Below are 21,316 nucleotides of genomic sequence, written 5' to 3' on the forward strand. Positions count from 1 at the left end.
TTGAAGTATTGAAACCTTTATAGATATCAAAACCACTGAAAACATTGAAATCTTGTGATATATTGAAAACCTTGAAGAAGTTGAAGCAGTTGGAGATACTGAAATCAAAGGAGGTATTGAAAGCACCTGGGACTTTGAGATCATGTAGAATATTGAAATCTTGTGATGTATTGAAATCACGAGATGTAGTCCACCTCATGAGAAAGTAGCAAATGATCTCCAGGTAAATTCCACATGAGTCATATACCGGTACTTCAAACTCCTTTTTGCAATTCGTGTTTCCTTATTTCCAGGGCAGGTGTTCATTCGTGGTATGTAAAAATTCCTTCCAGCTATTAGGATTCTGTCAACCTTTTTCTCTCTTCCTTAATCCGCAATAACTCCCTCATCTTTGAAGATAATACCCATGACGAACCAGGTCCCCGAGCTATCTCGAATGTAAAGTCCGTAGGCAAATTCAAAGGGTGGCATTGAATGCTTGACTTTGATGTGAATTAGTAGATGTTTTCCCGTGCTGTGAATATCCACTCTGTCACGAGTTTACTGCTTTTTCGCTTGCTTAATCAACTTTTGCATCCATAGAGCATTGTACAGTGATGCAAACACTCAAAAGCGGCCAATTGTTTGGGAAACTCATCAAAAATCAATAGATTACTTTTTTCAGCACTCACAATAAAAACATTGCATATAAGAGAAAGGACCAGCGATTGACCACTTGGTGTCATGGGCTTAAATTCTACACTCTGAAGAAGCACAGGTAACTCGGCATGATGGGCAAATATTTTGGCCATGAAGAATGCAATCTTGCCAATGAAGCGAATGCTGTGACATATGCTATTGATAGCAATCCAGTAATTTCGGTGAAAAGACTGAGGGATTCTGTATCGTTGATGCGCGGTAACTTTTTCCTTATATGCAAAAGCACCTCTTTCGAATAATGCATCCGCTTGTATAAGGTCATGTATTCTGGTTCCTGGGAATTTGTGGGGTAAAGGTGCGAGTCAATTCTACCGATCTGAAGATACCATACCATGCTCTTCGTAAGCAAAGCCATACAAACCCATAACTTTGAGATCTTGGAAAGTATCTCTATTCCGACGGAGTTTGATTGAAGAAAGATCAAGGTCGAGATGGAGATGGAGAGGAAATCGAGAGGGGAAGACCACCAAGGCTAAATTTCGGCTAGCAAAATTCACATTCCCGGTATGTCATATTTGAGGGCCCACCTACTAAGAAGTAGATATTGAATGAGGATGCTCTTATGATAAGAGTGCAACTTGCTCTTTATCTTGTTGAATAAGAACGACACTCGAATCGATTTACTTATTTGATATTGAACAACAGGGCACTCATTGATCAGTACCTTCACAAACAGACCTTGATGAGCCAACGAAGATGGTCGCACCATCGTTTTTATCGACGAGCATGGAACACTACAAGCATCACTGCATTACGTATATCTCGTTTATTTCAATTTCACCAAAACAGAACCATGTCACGATCAACAAGTTGATTTCGAAGTATTTGAGGTTTTTTTCATTAGAGTCCTGCAACAGCAGCTTCAACTCTAAGGTGTTATCAAGATCGTGATCCTACATCATCTTTCAAGACTGCCGAAAAACCCAAGTACTTTAACACCATACCAAAGAAACCCAGCTGCAAACAAGATACGGAAACTCCAATATCTGCGAAAAGCTAGACCAGAAACAACATTCGAATTCCGAATAAATCCTCCAGTACCTGCAGAGCCATTGCTTCCTGCCAGGACTTACACCATTTTTGACCCATTAACATCAAATCCATCCATTTATCCTCTTAGTCACCCCATCTCAAAACCCTTTTCAAACCACAAAGCCCTTCCCATTTTCCGAGTAATTCATCGCCATAACTCCACCACAATGCCGTCCACCAATTTCAGTAACCATTGGAGAACTCCAGCTCGAGAGCAATCATTTCTGCAAAATTTCAACCCCTCCAGTGATTCTTTTCTTCATTCCTCCATTTCACCATAAAGTTATAAGCATTCCAGGTTAGATCATTGCATAAGAGTAGCTCCTTGCCTAAGGGAACATCTCGTTGCAATTCCGCCGCCACTTTCATTGATGCTGATAGGAGAAAAAACCCGTGTATGAAAATAAGTCCTCGCCAAAGGAAATATCTACCTTCCAGGTTTCTTCTCCTATAGTTTCTGTTAATTTGAAGATTGCGATACACAAGAGATTAGATCATTGCCTAAGAGAGCATTTCATGCTATGTTGCCTCCGCATGATAAAGTTTTTGATAGAAAGTGGTATGTCAGAATGAGTGCAGCCTCGCCAAAGGAAGCATCCATCTTTCACATTTCCTCTTATCATAGACCTTAAGAAAGGAGAACAAAATCTGTCAAACTGTCCCTTGCCTAAGGGGATGAGTAAAACCTGGTTCAGTTCATCCCAATCATGGTGCGTAGTCGTGCAAATGCCGGTGTTGAGGCGCTGGAAGGAAAGAACTGGAAATCGAAAATTTTTTCAGTGTACAGAAGTTGTGAGAATGATTCCTCGTTGAAATTTAGAAGCAGGAGGATCCGTCATGAAAATCTTCGGAAAAAGATAACCTACAAAGAACTCATTATTGAAGACGCGTCCGCCTTCTCATGAAATTCTTTGCAAATCCAATGTGAAGTATTCATGATTAGATGATTCCCATAACATTGAGTTGTTTGGAGAACGTTAGATTGGGGTCACTCGAAGTGTTGGTAGGACCATTTGGAAGGGTCGCCGCCCTCGCAAAGAATACAATCAAGCCCGAAGAAGAGAAAAACAGAGCAACATATAATACAGAAAATTAGACTTCTCTGACGGCCCATAAGCTTGAAGCAAGTATGGTACAGTAAGGACTTGTCGAAATCTCTTGAGATTTAATGCTTGCCAGAAAAAAAACTGGCAACACGTTCAAAAGAAGTCTTGAAAGCTTCCCAGGTAGCGACGACTGACTTGACCTTGACGACGAATCGGTGTAAGTGGAAAATTCCACTTCGGTATAAAATCGGGGTCAGGTAATAATCATATTCAGGAAGAACAGCAACTGTTGTGACCTGAGGGATTTGTACAGAAGCTGAAGCCGTTGCTGGTATCACCGCTAATCGAGATATCGTGCGCGTCGCAAAATGAGATGCGTTTATTGTAGCAACTGGGATAATTGCCGGTCTCGGTGCATCAATTAATTGGACGACCCCTGGGGTAGAGGAGATGGCAGGGCCTCCAAAGTAGTTAACAAGAAAAGGGGTCAACAAAAGGATGAGGACAACTATTGACCAAGAGTAAACCTTAAACCTAGAAAGTGATTTTCCCTTCCTAACAATCACTGGGATTGGAGTTTGTTCATCAAGTAATGCGCCATTCATGGCTGATCCATCACGATTAGCGGTCTCGTGTACAAATGTAGAAGTTGCAGGATCGAATGTGACAATACTCGCAAGATTGAGGCTGTTCTCTTGTCCCTCAAAAGCCAGGGCAGATTCCTGGGTAGTTTGAACATCTTGACCGAGAATTGTGGAAGATGTTAAAAGTGCTTCCTCGATTTCGGCCTTGACGCTTTCAGCCAATTTTTCTCTGAGCTCGACCTTGGTGCTTTCAACCAATTCTTCTCTGAGTTCAACCTTGATGCTCTCAGCTAATTCCTTTCGGAGTTCGGTCTTAACATCTTCAGTGAATTCGGCTTTGGCATCGGCTCTAGCGTTTTCGAGCCCAGCTCGAGCGGTCGCCTTCATGAGCGCAATTTCAGACGCGTCTGGTACAAATGAAGATGCTCTGAGGGGTGCGTCACGTACGATAGTACGTGTACGGACTGGAGTTACCGATTCCTCTTCTACCTCAAAAAGGTCGTCTTGATCAGTTGCATTTTGAGGATGACTTTTTAGCAAAATGGTCCTTGAGCATCGCAGTTTTACCCATGCCCGAATGAGCGTTGAGAGCAACAGCATGATGTTTTCTTCGACTCTTTGTGAGCAGTTTGCTCTTTGACAAGCAGCTCTACTGTCTCCGCTAACTTTTTCTCTGCCAACTTTGCCTTCGTATCGGTCTTCACGATGATATCTTCGCCAATTCAATCTCTGTTTGAAGCTTGATGAGACCTCCCCGAATTAGTTTGTTGGAAGATTGGACGTCCAGGACTGAGTCTTTGGCAACATCAAGTTCACCTCTGATCTGGTTCTTTTCCAACTCAGAAGCACTAACAGATTGTTTGGTTTCCAAGACAAGTTTCTGGACAGAAGCTTCACCAGCAGAAACTCAGCTTTGAGTTGCTGAATCATCTCATCATTCTCCTTTGACCATTTCCTGTTTTTGTCTTTGTACCAAAGACAGCCTATGATGGTGACCATCAATCTCCGCATCCTTCTTCTCGACGATGTGTTGGTGGTCTTGTCGAACAGCGAGCATGTTTTTTTCGTAGTCTTTGTGGATCTTGGTGATATCAGCCTCAAGGGCGTTGATCCTAGTTTGTTGCATGGTCTTCTCGGATTCAAGATTTTCGACTGATGTGCGAAGCTGTTGGATCTTATTGGCAGAGCTGGTGATATCAGCCTCAAGCGTGTTGATCTTCATTTGATGCATGGTCTTCTCGGATTCAAGCTTTCGATTGATGTGCGAAGCTGTTGGATCACACTGGCAGAATTGGTGGAACTGAATTTGAATAAAGCTTGGTTAGCGGCGAATATGGCCTTTTCTTTGGCTTCGATAGCTTGCGAGCGTTCAGCATTGGCATTGTTGAGGTCATTCTTGGCTGTGTTAAGCTCTGCCTGGAGTGAGTGAATGGTTTGATTCAGACCATCAATGGTGGCAGATCTTTCGGAAACACGGTGGAATTCTGGCCTCATTTTCTCGATCTCCGCCATTACGGAGGCAAGGTTTACCTGCACATCGCTTTCTTTTTGCACGGAATCATTGAGCTGTTGTCTGGTAGTTTCAGCTGTTGCACAAGTTGGTCCCGCTCATTTTTGAGTGACTGAATTCTTTCCTTCGTAATTCTTGTGCTCGAGCATCATCAATTTCCCTTCTGGCTTCGTCTCTCTCCTTGGTGGTTTCCTCAATTATAAAATCAGAAAGGTCCAGTGCTTTGGCATCAGCAATGTCCTGCCTTAGTCGTTCCCCTGCTTCCTGTAGTCCGTTGATCTGAACGTACAACTCCCTGCACTCATTCTCACGTCCCTCAAGAGCGTGCTGAGTTCGTTGTTTTTTGTTCGTAATTGGTCCATTTCGGTCTGGTGACAAGACTTCGCAGCTTTCAACACATCTTGTGCAGCTTGTAACTGTGCGCCTTGAATTGATCTTCGCTCTCCAGACATTGATTTTCTCCTCAAGTTCATCAACTTTCTTCTCTAGGTCCTCTTTTTCTCGAATAATTCGACCATTGTACTTGGCCAATGTACCCTGCTCATTTCGCAGACGTTCGATAATGGAGTTGCTCGCAGTGGCATTCTCAAGACGCTGTATCCTCCAATCTGCTACTGTTCCTTATACCAAGAAGCTCTTCGACCTGCTTGCTCTTGTCCATACACTTATTTTCTAATTGACGCCGGTCGGCTTTGAGGTCGACGATTCCTTGTCAAGTGTGCTGAATCTTTTCTTACAATCCTTTTTATAGGTTTTCAATTCATCACTGACAGCTCCGAGCTGAAGCTTAAGCGTGTCTTCGTCGACTTTTTTGCCGCCATTGAACGAAATTCCAAATATCTTGGATGACTGGGAATTTATGGTTACCATCTGCAGAGACTGGAATCCATTAGTACAGCTCACATAAAGGATTCAAGTACCAGATATCATACCTGTTCCGTACATTCCGGCGCCGAAGATCACCGCTTCTTTCTTCTCCGCTGGTGTGAGTTGGTTACAACTCCTTCACTACCATGCTGAGGGTCGAGTACACCAGGCTCTGCAATTTATTAGCGCAATTCACGTAGAAAGTTTGAGAAAGAATGTCATACCCGGGCCGAGGGGTGTCTCCCATCTCTGTGTCAACGGATGGTTGAGCTGCTCCCTCATTAAATTTGATCTTTGGGCAAGTAGCTGTTGTGGAGCTTTTTTCTTACGTGGATCGAAAAGATTTGGCTTGACGCCTGGAGCTAGGTTGTCGAGGCTGTTCTTGGACATTTTGAGACTGTGTGTGGAACCAGTTAGCAATGGTGCAGAACATTTAGGCGCCGAAGAGAGATTGGAAGAATTAACACTTGGATCTTCAACTTGGAATATTTGGGTATCTGTAAAGAAGATGAAAGCCGTAAAGGTTGAAGTTTGAAAGTCTTTATGCTTGGTAAATTTCCTCTGTTGATGGAATTAATTAGCAAAGCGCACGACGAATGATTTGTGGCCGTTGATAGATCGAGAAACTTACGTGTAACGGCGTTCTGTTGTTCTGTTGATGAAGTTTCTGAAGATTTAATAGTTTCAATAACTTGCAAAAAGATTATTTTGGTCTTTGTGTAAAGAGTTTTGATGAATATGAAAGTTTTGGTTGTGTTTCTTACAGTTGGAAGAGGTGATGGGGTTGTTGAAGAGGTCGAAATTTGCAGATCCTTAAGTGTATATTTCCAATCTTGATTGTGCGCGCTAGTGAGATTGTAGGTGAATTATCACAGGTTTACTGACGGTTTATCACGCAACCTAGGTAAAATTAGAAAGGCTGTGAATGGAGAAATTTGCTCATCTAATTGACATCGTCGCGTGGTGAATATTTTTCAATGTGGGGCTCAGACAACCTCATTTCCATGACAACACTTACAATTACGGCAGCTTTGACTCATTTCACTTTTGGAGAGGAAAATAAAAAGGACTTAGATCGCGGACTTCGGATGACAGTGCATTCTATGTTTGTATTCATCATATGATCTTGCGAGATTAGACGAATGTCTAGTAGGACACTCGCTTAATGTTCCAAGTTTGCTAGATCTTTTGACCCACAATTCTATGCTACTAGAAATGATATCAAAGTCGAATAGATGCGACCTATTTAAATTAATCACCAGCAGATTGATAGCAGGGAAAACAATTTCTGGAAGTGTATATAATGATTTGTAGTAACATTGACTTATCCGTCATGTTTCGCTTGGAAGCAAAGAGAGTTAGGTTGATGCCGACCAACCGACACATATGTCTCTTTGTTTTGGACTGAAGCTGGTCTCTGTTGCTCTATTCTGTCTGCAATCTTTCATGTCCATCCATAAGGGTAGAAACTGCTTATATTTATGGCACTACAGCCTCATATATCTTTAGACTCAACAAATTCATGCCCCTTTATCATGCTTCCTCTCGCCGTACAGCAATTCCAACGCAGATGATAAGGCAATAATAGTTTGTCATTAATTGAGGGTGAATTTCTTCAGGTGCGAGAGCACACCTCGGCAGTCAGATGTTCCAAGGTTATGATTGTTCCTTGGAAAAATGACAATATTCAGGTGACAAATCAAGGAAACTTTCATCTTGAAAGAACTACCTAGGTATTTGTGATTAGCTACCTCGGTATCTAGTGAATGCCGATGAATGACTGCAGAAGCCGAAAAAGTGTTGAATCTCTCGATCTTTCAATGCACAGATTTGGAGATGTCCAAAGTGAGGCCGCTTTTGGGGGTTATTCCTTTTTTCGCGTTGTACTATGAAAATCCAACGGTCTTTGAGTAGTGATTCGTAGGTAGTCTATAGCTCTTATCAAGATTCAAATTATTCTAATAATTATTAAAGAGTGCGGTGCTTCAAAACAATATTCGGCAACTATTCCGGACATCATTATCAATATCATTATTAACTACCTATGGCGCTTTGTCCCCCGCTCTTCTGGAAGTCAGATTCGGGTTCCCATTTTGATAATCGCCCGGTATGATTACATCTTTAAATTTAATTCAATCCTTTGAAATGTACTGGCTCGTGCAAATAGTTTGACTATTGTCACTAGCATTCACTAGCATTAGCAATTTCAAAGGCACAAGCTACTCAGACCGAGCATTATCGATCCATTTTAACTTTTAAATCCGTAAAGAATGTGAGTATTCTCTTCAGAGCCTTGTTTAAACATCCATGGATACTTTAAGTTCTGTGACATGTGATCATGTAACTACTGCCTGTCATCTATTGCAATCTGAACTTAGGTGCATGAGCCCTTGATTAGGTAGCCAAATAAGAGATTCCAGAAATTTTGGCTCCATTGATAGACAGAATCCCTTTCGTCCAAAGCCCCAATCAGCTTCCCTACCTCCAAGTGTTCGTGCAAGTACCCTACCTAGCTTTGATAATGAAACCCCACACTGAGAGCTACGAATGGAAATCCGACACTTTACCTCAGGCAAGCAAAGAAATTCAAAACATACAATCAAAAATGAGCCGTTGGCTTTGATAGATTCATTTCAATCTACAAACATTCAGCTAAAGATCAATCTTATCATAAGAGCGTTTTTGAGGGCATATCTTGATTAAGGGCCTATTACATTAATGGTACTGTCGGATACCTGGCTACTGCCAGATATTGAGTCGAAATATTGAGCCAAAGACCATGAAACTAGAAGAATTCAAGCCGGCTGTGACTCCACAGAAGAATAGATTAAGCTTGATAGCACCTACTTGAACCTTGGAGTTAAGATTTTGGCACCATGGTTAGGTCACCATAGGATCTCGTATACGTTTTAGCTTTTCTTCACCACATGGAGACGATATTGTTCTAACATCTATCCATATAGACTATAATAGCACGAATTGTCAGTTGCTGAGGGCTTGAAGCGTGGTAATTCTCGCTGCATCCAATCTAAGCTTGTTTCATCTTTAGGCATACTAATTTCTCTATCACGTTTTGACTATTGGACATTGCATTACCGATTTAACTGGCATGGTTCTCTTTCTATTAAAATCCAAGATCATCTCTCCAAATTTGTGATTGAAGCACGATTCAGCTGTTGATTTGCATGTTTCTCTCATTTGGTGGCCTATGCGAGTCTTTTACCGCACCACCAGATCTGTGACCTCCGGTAAGACTCTTTTATCATTATACAGTCCACTCTCACAATGCCCTCGACATAAAGTGGTCTCGCTAATTAACATACTGTCAGTCTCGTCACAATTAGTGCAGCTTTGTGTCCCACACCATTAATTCCATTCCCGCGAAAGACATGCCAGAGCGACTAGCTATTCATTTAGACGGTGGCTATGTTCTTAGTAGTTATCGATTCGTAGATAGCACGTAGAAGCCTGGAGTTCTTCTCAAGCATCTAAATTGTCTGTTCTATAATACAATATCGTTTTGTAGTTGATAAGATAGCGTATTTTACAGCTGTTCTGCAGGATGGCTTGACAGCATACTCCTACGTTTACAACGACTCAATGTTTGACTCGAAGATATTGTTTTATCTGGCAAATTTACAAGTGCTCAAGTTTTCTTGGGAGTAGCACGCAATCTAACTAGCAGTGAGGAGAAAGGAAGTTTGCCTTTACCAAGAGTCGGAGTTTTCTGGAGCCCATGAATAGATTTGGTGTCTAACGGAATGATATTGAACAGCCATCAAAACGACAAGACAGGTTACATGTTAGGGTTGATTCTAGAATGTATTGCAAGCCGATATTTACCCCCAGGATAAAACAGAAACCATCTATATGAGTTCCTAGCAGGAAACAAGTTCAAAATTCCAGATACTCGTTTCATTTCAACTGGCACCTTGGAAGTATTATACGATCAACATGTGGAGTTTTCCAAAGCGTTGATAGGACTTCGAAGATCTAAAATGCAACACATGATATTTTAGGTGCGGTGAAAATTCTAGGTTTCATGAAGGAAGCGGAAGATGCGCTGGAAAAAGCAGTCAAGTTCGTTGAGCCCTGGGGTGGACAAAGATGATGATCGTGATTGAGATAGAGCTGTAATGTCATACCAAATGATGCTTCCGACGGCGCACCATTGTTATTTTATGATTCTGTTTCTACCGTATAATTTGAGGAGAATGGATAGCAGTCGGCATTCTTAGTTGTGATCCTATTTTGATTTCCGATTACTGCTCAATACACGAGCTCGTACTTGCTTCCGGGTGTATGTTTCGCCTCCACGGCAGGGTAATGATCATACGAATATCAGTGGAGCATCCTTTTCTGATAATCCATTTCAACTATTAACTAGCTTGGTTGATTAGTTGAGTACTGGTGGTATGCTATCCAAAGAAATGAGATATTATCATGAGGGCAAGCTCATAAACCCTTATAGCAAGCTTCGCTCCAATGTAGATGAGTTTGAATATCTTTTACATTCAGTTTTAATTGTCGAGAATGAACCATATCACAGGATCAGTCTCTTAAGAGAACATCCTCGCTTTGGTAGTTGTGGATTTGAATTAGAAAAAAGGCGCAGGGTGGAAGTAGGTTTTTTGTATGATGTTGTTTTGAGGGACATGGAGATATGTAGTGTGTAGTGTGGCTCTACGTAAGCGAAAAAAACAGGCGGAAATTGAGTACCCTTTCAAAGGACTTTTTCAATAGATTATAAATTCATTTCAAATTAAATACTGAAATTTGAAAAAAGCAAACGAAAATTTGAGTTTTCTTTGTATTGTTATCAAGTGTTTTTATTATTTAATATTATATTGAGAAGAGACGTGGAGGTCTTAGTTGTTGAAGTTTTTTTCGAATGGTGGTCAATTCCAAGGTTCCGCCTGTTATTTCGCTGATGTTGAGTGTGGCTTGAGTGTGGCTTTGATGTGGTCATTGCCCCTGGAGCTACCTAGGCTAGGTACCTAGGTAGCCGGAGACAGCTTCAACACCCAAAATTAAATTTAGCGCAAGGCTACAAATAAATAACAAGCGAGGTCAACTTTCCATCTCCATTTGCCTCGCCTTAAAGTATCTTCTACAGCTATGTCCGATATCAACATGCCAAGTTCTAAAAATATGGATGTCCCGACTAGGAAGCGTAAAGAACGCGATGGCGACTCTGCGAATGCCGGCGCAAAAAGTGATGGCGACGATTCGATCAATGGAGCGCATTTGGAAACAGAACCCACCCCGAAACGACAGAGGACGGTAGAACCTAGACCGGTGCAGATTGAGGATGAGGAGGATTTGAAAAATGGAATGGAAGATCTTGAAGTTGAGGATGAAGATTCGCAACTTGTGGTCCCTCGAGAAAAGGCACCAATGGAAGGTTACGACGATCTCTACCTTGATACCATCAATCGCAATGTCTTAGACTTCGATTTCGAAAAGCTCTGTTCGATTTCCCTTTCAAATATCAACGTATACGCTTGTTTAGTATGCGGGAAATACTATCAGGGTCGAGGGACAAAGTCTCATGCCTATTTCCATGCTCTTGAGGTAGGGCATCACGTATTCATCAATATGCAAACACAAAAGGTCTACGTTCTACCAGAAGGATACGAGGTAAAAAATAAGAGTCTGGACGACATAAAGTTTGTATCTGATCCTACATACACAAAAGAGCAGGTTATGGCTATGGACCGTGAGGCCAAATCTTCTTGGACTCTATCTGGCAAAGAATATATACCAGGTTTTGTCGGTATGAACAACATCAAGGATAACGACTATTTCAATGTGGTAATACAAGCACTTTCTCATGTGCCGCCTCTTCGAAATTTCTTTTTATTGGAGGACTTTCACAACAAAGCGGAACTCATCAAACGAGTATCGATTTTATTCCGAAAGATTTGGAATCCAAGAGCCTTCAAATCTCATGTCTCTCCGCACGAACTTCTCCAAGAAATATCCCTCAAATCAAACAAGAAGTTCAATCTAACCACCCAGTCCGACCCTGTCGATTTCCTTTCTTGGTTCCTCAATAACCTACATCTCGCACTCGGGGGTTCCAAAACTAAACCTGGCTCTTCAATAATACAGAAGATATTCCAAGGAAAGCTGAAAGTCGAATCTCAAGCTATTACCGCCAAAGCAGATGCTGGTGATCGACTACGATTTGAAGATGCAGATGTCAAAACTGATGTTAGTAGGTTCATGCTACTCACATTAGATTTACCTCCAGCGCCATTATTTCAAGACGAATTAGAACGAAACATCATTCCTCAAATTCCTCTGACCAGTATCCTCGCAAAATACGATGGTCTGAAAGCGCAAGAGCATCTCAACATGCGCAAACGTTACCGATTACTTCATCCACTACCACCCTTTCTCCTCTTTCACATAAAACGATTCTCGCACAACAAGTTCGTCGATGAACGTAATCCTACAATTGTCACGTTTGACGCGCGCAATCTCGATATGTCACCATATATTGAACCCGACATGAAACATGCTAGACCTGGAGAACCAATATGGTACGATTTAGTTGCGAATATAGTACATGAAGCAGTCAGAGGGCGAGAAGATAGTGTAGAAGGAGAATCGGAAAAGAGGAGCTGGAAAGTGCAACTGAGAGATAAGGCGACGGGAGAGTGGAAGGTGGTGCAGGACCTATTTGTGGAAGGAGGGCAAAGAGAATTTTTGCATTTAGGAGAGAGTTACTTGCAGGTTTGGGAGAAGCGAAGAGAGGTTGTTGGGAAAGGGAAGAGCAAGGCTAACTGATGGGGATTCAAAATGCCGTAATTTATACCATTAGGGTCCTCCTTCAACAAGACTTAGTTGGTGATACAACTTCGGCTTTCTTCATTGGTAACCACTGCACTCTCTCGAAATCACTTGCAAAATTTGATCGCCCAGATATTCTTGGGCTATGACACGGACAAAGTGTACACATATCGGGTGATTAATTAGTGCGTCGAGAGGAGATACCAGATGCAAGATGAATTTGCTGTATGTGTATGATATAGTCAAGAAATGATACCAGGAAATTTAACAAATCATAAAGGCAGCGAAGACCTATTCATTATAGATGATCTCCCCATCATTCTCGCAAAGTGGTTTATTTTGTACGGGGTTTCTTGGGGTGTATCCGCCCATGAAAGTGTCATTCTTGACAATCATTCTCCGAATTCGTCGTATCTGTCTGTTGCGTGAGGGGTCCAGAGACACGTGGCTCATGGTTTGACATTGCTCGGTTGGGAAAAGGGGAAAACGGGTGGGGGAAGAGGTGGGGTATGCTACCTACATGTTCAAATGCATGGAACACAACCATGAATACCAAAATAACACACAATACCATCACATGCATAAGATTTTCAGCAAGATTCTCAAGAGCCAGAAGCTACCTCATTATTGAGCTATGTATCTACCTCGATTTCATACATACAAGTAAACGTAATCACAAATGAAGATATCACGCATCTAGCCTCTTATGACAAAACTCTCCCGGGCCAATTGATCCCCAACTATACGTTTGCAAAGCATATCATGCCTCCTTCCCGTTTTCATCCGCATGCCCATTAACACCATTAGTTATCTGTTTCCTCGACACTTCAAATATGACTGCTCCATTTCTTCCCGCTGGTGCCTTTTGCCAGTTACCTAAACGGTGGGCCTTTCCTACAGCTGCAATGATACATACACCGTCCTTTCCCCTATCACCGCGTTCGAAGACTGATATGTCATTTATGATGCCGCGGGCTGGTGCTTGGGATCCATGTTTCTTGGTTTTTGCACCATTCATAGTGGTATCAGCGATTCGACCAACGGGACCCATAGATTCAAGGCTTTTTCTGTCGGCACTGACTCTCCAAGCTCGAACTACACCATCCCAACTACCACTGAGTACGAGGTCGGAGTAGGGAATTGTGGTTAAAGCTGTAATCCAGCGGGGTGAGGGACGAGGTACGATTCTTTTGGAGGGGTCGGTTTCTGCGGATGCTTCTTCGGGTTTTATTGGCTCGTCTGCTCCGTGAGCTTGAGACAATGTGTAGATTGGCTTTTTCTTGTGAATGGTCCAAAGAGACAGTGATCCGTTGTCACCTCCAGTAATGAACATATCCTCATCAACCATAGCTATACGGTCGATACTACCCTCAAGAGTACGGAGGTCATTAGGATTGTTCTTGTGACGAGATTTCTTCTCACCTCCACCGCCACGGAAAACAAGTTGTGTTTCCTCCACCACTTTCCATAAACGGGCTGTACGATCACGAGCGCCTACTGATATGCAGCGTTCTTGGGCAAGAGAAGCGATATCCACAACTTCATCCTGATGACCGAACAAAGTTTCCACATATGCACCTTCATCCAAACTCCATATTTTAATTGTTCGATCCTTTGAACTGGAATATAATTGATTTGTTCCTCTTCTGAAAGCTAACCCTGTGATTGCGTCTCGATGTTGCGAAAAAACTCGAATGGGTCGAAGAGTCTCTGCATTCCAAACAATAATCTTTCGATCCACACCACCAGTTACAACGAATTTACCATCTTGTGAGGCGGCCACACTTATAATTGCGTCGGTATGCCCCATGAAGGATGTCACTTTCGACTTTCGTTGATCCCCTCGTACTGAAGCTACTAGGGTAGGCTTTTTCTTCGGCGGTGGTGAAGGTTTCTTGCTCTTCTTCTTGCCTTTCTTTTGCGGATATTGGTCCCTTGGTAAGTCCTGTATTTTCCACTTGACTAGCCACATATCCTTGGTCACAGTATAAACATATGGCGCACAGGTAGCTACACTCGTAAATGAATGCGAATCCTTCTTAAAATGACAACTCGATGCTTCCCCAAATTCCAATTCGTCTGCCAATGTTTTGTATATTTTTCCTTTCGATTCCGCAACATCTTCTTCTAAGCGTTCGGCGATCAAATCTCGATCAATGTCCTCGGCGTTGAATCCAACTTCATCATCTGCTACCTCCTCCCGGATATTTTGCAAATATCTTTCTGCTAATCTCAGCCTGCGCTCCGCCGCAGTTTCTTCTTCTCTCTCTCCCTCTAATTCATCATCCGAGGTGAGATCTGCAACATCATCGTCCAATTGACCTCCTTCACTCTCCGAGTCGCTTCCAGAAATCGATTCATCTCTTTCGGGGGTTTTCGCAGGTTTTGGCTGTTTCGCGGGAGCTTTTGATGAGGCAGCTAATCTTTTCTTGGGTAATTCTGGGGCATCATTTCGTTTCCTCTTCTTTTGGGAGTTGGGTATTGTGAAGAAAGAAGACATAATTGTGGCGGTTGGGAAAAAGAAAGGTCACGATAGAAAATACAGAAAAATGTTCGTCCTATCAAAATAATTTTTTGGGTAGAATTATTCTGCCGCAGAATTTCGAGACAGGGATTGAGTGGATCCAAAATGGAGTGTGTAGCACGTGACATCTATCGAGATTAAAGGTTATGGATTCATACATCAAAAGAATTACAGATCATGTTCGTAGAGATGACATACTAGGTAGCTGTAGACTCATAGATTATCTGGATCAATATCTCGCAAGAAAATCATGATCAAATTGAAAGTTGATTAATCGGGATTTTATTCATTCTTACAATCAAATGTTCAAGCTTGTGGCGCTAAGACATAAGCATGTTAGCGCCGAATTGAATGAGGCAGCGAGAGCTACACGCGTTGGAGCTCCAAAGTCTCAATAGTTAATACAATCTGAAGCTTCATCCTACAACTTAAATCACTATCAATATGTAAGTTTGAATAAAAAAAAAGTCTTTGGATGACTGCGCTGACAAGATCATTTTCTTAGGGAGGTCTTACTTGGAATAACTGGCAAGGACTTTACCATCATTGCGGCTTCAAAAGCTGCCATGAGAGGTGCAACCATTCTCAAAGCTTCAGATGACAAGACAAGAGCATTAAACCAACATACCTTGATGGCATTCTCCGGAGAGGCTGGAGATACAAGTAACTGTCCACAGTCTTCTGCAACAAAATAACATGCTAATATTAGCGCTTCACAGTTCAATTCGCAGAATACATTCAAGCCAACGCTCAACTTTACTCCATGCGCAATAACATCGATCTCTCCCCATCCGCGGTTGCTCACTTTGTCCGTGGTGAATTAGCACAATCTCTTCGCTCCCGCAAACCATACAATGTCAACCTTCTCCTCGGCGGTGTTGATCCTATCACCGACAAGCCCAGCCTATACTGGCTCGATTACCTAGCGTCACTTGCACCCCTTCCATATGCAGCTCACGGCTATGCACAATACTACTGCTTGTCTATTCTTGATAAACACCACCACCCAGATATTGATTTTGAACAAGGAATGAAAGTTTTGAGGATGTGTACGGATGAGTTGAAGAGGAGGTTGCCGATTGATTTCAAGGGAATGACTGTTAAAGTTATTACGAAGGAGGGAATTAAGGAGCTTGATTATGATGACAGTGCCAGAATCGACTGCCCTTAGAGAGTTGATTCGAGGATGATTTCTTATGAGGGGCCCTTTATGACACAGGAGATAAACTATGAATTAAGGCATGGGTGTATATTAGCGTGGCATCAAATGGCATAAACTGGCGATACCTATTTCGATGATTCATTACTGGAAACGCATTGTGATTTGATCCGTCTAGAAATTTTTGGTATATTTGAAATGACGCTCCCGCTAGACCTTCCAGGGCACCACTGCCGTGGTGGCTACCTTTTTTTATCCACCACATTCGCAAAACGTTGTGATTCAATCCTACAGTCTTCTTGCCGGGTACACGCAGGAATTGTCTTAAGCCTAAGGGTTATCGATGCCTACCCTCTTTCTCCATCGTCCGTTATCTTGCTGTATGATCTTCCAGATGGTTTGGACAAAGATCAACACGGTAAGAGCGTATAGTTCAACTTACACGACTCCAGCCTCACATGCCCCATTAAGAAGATATAATTTTCCAAAGACTTCTTTCTTAAAGTACGGTCTCAGGCGGGTTCTCCTTTTATAGCCGAACCTAGATGTAGGTCATATTCATAGATGTCTATCATTTTTCTGGAAGTTGGAGATCGATCGACGGTCTAGAACATGGCTGCATATTTAACATGGCGAAAGCTTCTTTTCACTTCATCAAAAAAGAAAGGTAGACATGCATAGTGACCGATATTGAGATGGGTATTGTAGAATGTCTATTTAACTTTAAGGGTATAGATACAGTAGATGTCTAGAAGGGGAGAAAGCAGATTTGAGACTGACAGGAGGACTCTCAAACCTTGATCTTACGAATGTCATGTGCTGTTTTATATAAAAATACAGTACTGTCTATCAAACCAGAGCTTATACCTCCAAACTGATCTAAATTATGTCTAGATCCTTCTCCATCATTGAACGTATCGATATCATCTTCTAGTGACTGTATGTGGTAAGATAACATAGTGGTTGCGATACTCGCCCCGATGTTCGACTGAAACACAATTGATGACTGTGCGACGTCATTTGATACGAACCTACTCGTGTCAACACCAGACAGGGAGGGGAGGACACTAGTAGTCAGGATCATTGAAATGAAGAAAGGTAAGAGAAGTACTTCGTAGGTGATTTCTAGCAATAACGTATCATATAGGTAGCTACCTAGTAGGCAGCAACCAGATAAATATAATATATCAAGATTTATGCAAACAACATGGTAGATTAGGAGTGAAGTAATGGAGCGTAGCGAAGAAGCCTCCACGGCAGTGGCCCAGCGGAGCGTCATACAAATCCATCCAATGAATAAGTGAAAATAATTGCAGTGGCTAAAACCTTGATACTCCAGCTACCTAGTACCTAGGGTAGGTAATAGATACGTGCACTCTGTGTATATATAATAAGACTGAATAAATGAGTCGGCACGTTGTAGGTATCTACTCCGTAGAAGATGTCGAGTGGGTAGCTGGAAATAGCTAAGTATGATGATATACGACAAAGGTGCGGATGTTGTTCATTTAGTAAGTATTACCCAGGTAGGTATATAAAAAGATTAGGTAGGTAGGGTGTCTGTATAGCAGGTATTCATTTTACTATGTACAGGATGGAACACGATGCGGGCGGCGGGATGATATCAGGCTCGCCTGGGGGACCTAGTAGTTAAGGGACTTTTTCCAGATGGAAGTTGAGAACTTTAAAATTCTTGATTTTTTCATTGGGTTCATCATTATTCATCATTACTAAAATGGTCCATAAGGGCTTAGCTCAGGGTCTCTCAGTCCGCTTACCCAATCGAGACTAACGTCTTTTTCTTTTTTTTGCCTCTCTTACCCAGTTACCACGATTTGAATACGCACTTGGTCCAAAATCGAAAAATTCTACTAGGAGAGAGTACTAAGCTGGTTCTACTAAAATTCTTCTCTTTTCCTTCGAAACCTCTTCCTCTTCAAACACACAAAATAAAATAAAATAAAATCTCTTCCTTCTTCAACCCCGATAACACCAAACAGCTTCTTTTTTTTTACGATCAATTTATTTCTTTTTTTCTTACTTTCGGTCTTTGAAGTTTCTTTCGAAGGCTATTAAGAAAACAAGTTGAAAAGAGTTTGACGATTGTCTCGACATTCACGTTTCCTCACTCTTCTTATTTATAAAAGACGAACGGAAGCAATAACTTCATCCAAATTTTCTTCTTTTTAATCGTTTCCATTGCGTTTCGGTTTCTTAGATTTCTGATTATCATCTCAACTGTCTTTTTACACGAGACGTTCAAAAGTTACCAAAAAAGACTTTTCAAAGTCAAATCTAATTTGTTCGATAATACTACGGCCGAATTACGAAGAACCCTTATCAATCGATACCCGATAACCTCACAACTTTTACACCACTTTGATCTTCTAGAATTTTATTCAACATGGCGGATCAACTCAACATGAATGGTCTCAACCTTAACGGTGGTGAACCTCGATCATATATTCCTCCCCACATGCGAGGCAAGATGGGTGGCCCTGCTCCAAGTGGTCCACCAGCAAACTTGAATGGTAGTGCTTGGGCCCCTCAAGGGTGAGTTATCTCCCCATCTTCATCAGATGCATTCGTAATGATAGATGTGCTGACTTGTTTCTCCTTTTAGTAATGGATACGCTAATGGTCCACGTCCAGCTGGAGGTGAATCTTGGGCTAATGCTCCTGATTTCACCCCACGTGGAAACGGTGCACCACGAGGTGGAAACAACTGGAACCCATCTGGTCCTCCATCTTTCAACAAGAACGCTTATGGAAACCCTGCAGCTGGTGCTGGCGGTCCTGGAGGTGCAGGAGGTGCTGGTGGCGCTGGTGGTGGTCAAGCTCGTGGTGGTGGAGATGGACAATGGCGAGATGGAAAACACATTGCTGGACCTGCCAACGCTCGTTTAGAACGTGAACTCTTCGGTGTTGCCGATGATCCAACCAAGCAACAAACCGGTATCAACTTCGAAAAGTACGATGATATCCCAGTTGAAGCATCTGGTCAAGATGTCCCAGAACCAGTCCTCAAGTTCACCAACCCACCTCTCGATGATCATCTCATCAAGAACATTGAGTTGGCACATTACAAAGTCCCAACCCCAGTTCAGAAATACTCTATCCCAATTGTTATGGGTGGACGTGATTTGATGGCTTGTGCTCAAACTGGTTCCGGAAAGACTGGTGGTTTCTTGTTTCCCCATTTGTCTCAAGCATTCCAAACTGGTCCATCTCCTGTTCCAGCTAATGCTGCAGGAAGCTTCGGACGCACTCGCAAGGCTTACCCAACTTCCTTGATCCTCGCCCCAACTCGTGAGCTTGTTTCCCAAATTTACGATGAATCCCGCAAATTCGCTTACAGATCATGGGTTCGCCCTTGTGTCGTTTATGGTGGTGCCGATATTGGTTCTCAACTTCGCCAAATGGAACGTGGTTGTGATCTCCTCGTTGCTACTCCGGGTCGTCTTGTCGATTTGATTGAGCGTGGCCGCATTTCTCTCCAAAACATCAAGTATTTGGTTCTTGATGAGGCTGATCGTATGTTGGACATGGGTTTTGAACCACAAATTCGACGAATTGTTGAGGGTGAGGACATGCCAGGTGTTCAAAACCGTCAAACCCTCATGTTTTCAGCCACCTTCCCTCGCGATATCCAAATGCTTGCCCGTGATTTCTTGAAGGATTACGTTTTCTGGTCTGTTGGTCGTGTTGGTTCTACTTCTGAGAACATTACTCAAAAGGTTGAATACGTCGAGGACATTGACAAGCGTTCCGTCCTTTTGGACATCCTCCACACTCACGGTGCTGGTCTTACTCTCATCTTCGTTGAGACTAAGCGCATGGCCGATTCCTTGTCAGACTTCTTGATCAACCAAAACTTCCCCGCCACCTCTATTCACGGTGATCGTACTCAACGTGAGCGTGAACGTGCTCTTGAGATGTTCAGAAATGGCCGTTGCCCAATTCTTGTCGCTACTGCTGTCGCAGCCAGAGGTATGTTGTAAATTTTGCGGGGTTTTCCTCCGATCTTGATTCTCCCTCCTCGCTTCCCCCTTCTACACAATCTTCTTTCAGGAGATTTTATTTTTGAATAGGCAATGCTAATTCTATCTTCATAGGGTTGGACATCCCCAATGTAAAGCATGTAGTCAACTACGACCTTCCCACCGACATTGATGACTATGTTCATCGTATCGGTCGTACAGGTCGTGCTGGTAACACTGGTATCTCGACTGCATTCTTCAACCGTGGAAACCGTGGTGTCTGTCGCGATCTTATTGAACTCTTGAAGGAAGCCAACCAAGAGATTCCATCTTTCCTCGAGAACATTGCTCGTGAAGGTGGTGGCTTTGGTGGTGGACGAGGAGGTCGATCTGGTGGTCGTGGACGTGGTGGTGGAGCCAACCGTGATTTCCGTAAATTCGGCGGAGGTGGCGGTGGTGGATTTAACGGAGGTGGTGGATTCGGTGGACCTCCAGCCTCTGGTGGATATGGTGGTGGTGGTGGTGGCTTCGGTGGTCCACCTGCTCCAGCTAGCTACGGCCCTCCTCCAGGACAATATGGTGGTGGTGGTGGTTACGGTGGTGGCGGCAATGGTGGAGGCTATGGCAATCCAGTAAGTTCAATTCCGCAATTATCATTTCCAATGCTCAAGACGCATTAAAACAATTACTGACTTCTGGTTCCTCAGTCTGCTGGTGGTGGTGGCCAAAGCTGGTGGTAAAACCTTACACCAAACGCTTTTCGTTCCTTGCTCAAATTCGTATTTCGATTTCGGTACTCTAGAACTTGAACGGAGACGTTTAGTGGATATTGATGGTCATTGTACCTCTCATTGATATCCTCACAAAAAAAACTTGCTTTTCTCTGTCGACTTTTCCTTACACTTCAGCTTTACATTTGCTCATCAACGAATTATTCTGCGCCTTTTCTGTTTTCTGGTAGCAATACCCACGATTAAAGTCTTCTCTTGCATTCAGCGATAGAGTCGGGCTTTTACACGTGGTCTCGCTCGACCATTGATCGGCATACGATAGAACCTGTCTTTTGTTTATGACTGTCGCCTCGCATCGATACCCATTATAGAAAGGCAGTTAGACG

General features: G+C 42.7%; 5 protein-coding genes across 5 annotated transcripts; 3 read left to right on the forward strand and 2 right to left on the reverse strand.

Annotated features, from left to right (window-relative positions):
* Positions 1-2,896: 2,896 nt before the first annotated feature.
* On the reverse strand, positions 2,897-3,961 carry EAF02_003281 (uncharacterized protein; the record flags this gene model as incomplete). Its single annotated transcript, XM_038899329.1, has 1 exon — positions 2,897-3,961. One exon carries the CDS (start codon positions 3,959-3,961, stop codon positions 2,897-2,899), a length of 1,065 nt encoding a protein of 354 aa, XP_038761617.1.
* A 6,895-nt stretch (positions 3,962-10,856) lies between these two features.
* On the forward strand, positions 10,857-12,533 carry EAF02_003282 (uncharacterized protein; the record flags this gene model as incomplete). The annotated part of the gene is made up of 1 exon (XM_038899330.1): positions 10,857-12,533. One exon carries the CDS (start codon positions 10,857-10,859, stop codon positions 12,531-12,533), a length of 1,677 nt encoding a protein of 558 aa, XP_038761618.1.
* A 763-nt stretch (positions 12,534-13,296) lies between these two features.
* Positions 13,297-15,036, reverse strand: EAF02_003283 (uncharacterized protein; the record flags this gene model as incomplete). The annotated part of the gene is made up of 1 exon (XM_038899331.1): positions 13,297-15,036. The coding sequence occupies one exon, from the start codon at positions 15,034-15,036 to the stop codon at positions 13,297-13,299; it is 1,740 nt and encodes a 579-aa protein (XP_038761619.1).
* Positions 15,037-15,470: 434 nt separating this feature from the next.
* Positions 15,471-16,413, forward strand: EAF02_003284 (uncharacterized protein). Its single transcript, XM_038899332.1, has 3 exons — positions 15,471-15,506; positions 15,566-15,723; positions 15,780-16,413. Coding segments are annotated over exons 1-3 (612 nt in total). The 5' UTR covers positions 15,471-15,504; the 3' UTR covers positions 16,232-16,413.
* A 2,210-nt stretch (positions 16,414-18,623) lies between these two features.
* On the forward strand, positions 18,624-20,939 carry EAF02_003285 (uncharacterized protein; the record flags this gene model as incomplete). Its single annotated transcript, XM_038899333.1, has 4 exons — positions 18,624-18,772; positions 18,843-20,209; positions 20,335-20,831; positions 20,907-20,939. The coding sequence occupies 4 exons, from the start codon at positions 18,624-18,626 to the stop codon at positions 20,937-20,939; spliced, it is 2,046 nt and encodes a 681-aa protein (XP_038761621.1).
* Positions 20,940-21,316: the final 377 nt, after the last annotated feature.

Source organism: Botrytis sinoallii, assembly GCF_014898435.1.
Source record: "Botrytis sinoallii strain Bc 23 chromosome Unknown BSIN_004, whole genome shotgun sequence".
Classification (NCBI taxonomy): domain Eukaryota; kingdom Fungi; phylum Ascomycota; class Leotiomycetes; order Helotiales; family Sclerotiniaceae; genus Botrytis; species Botrytis sinoallii.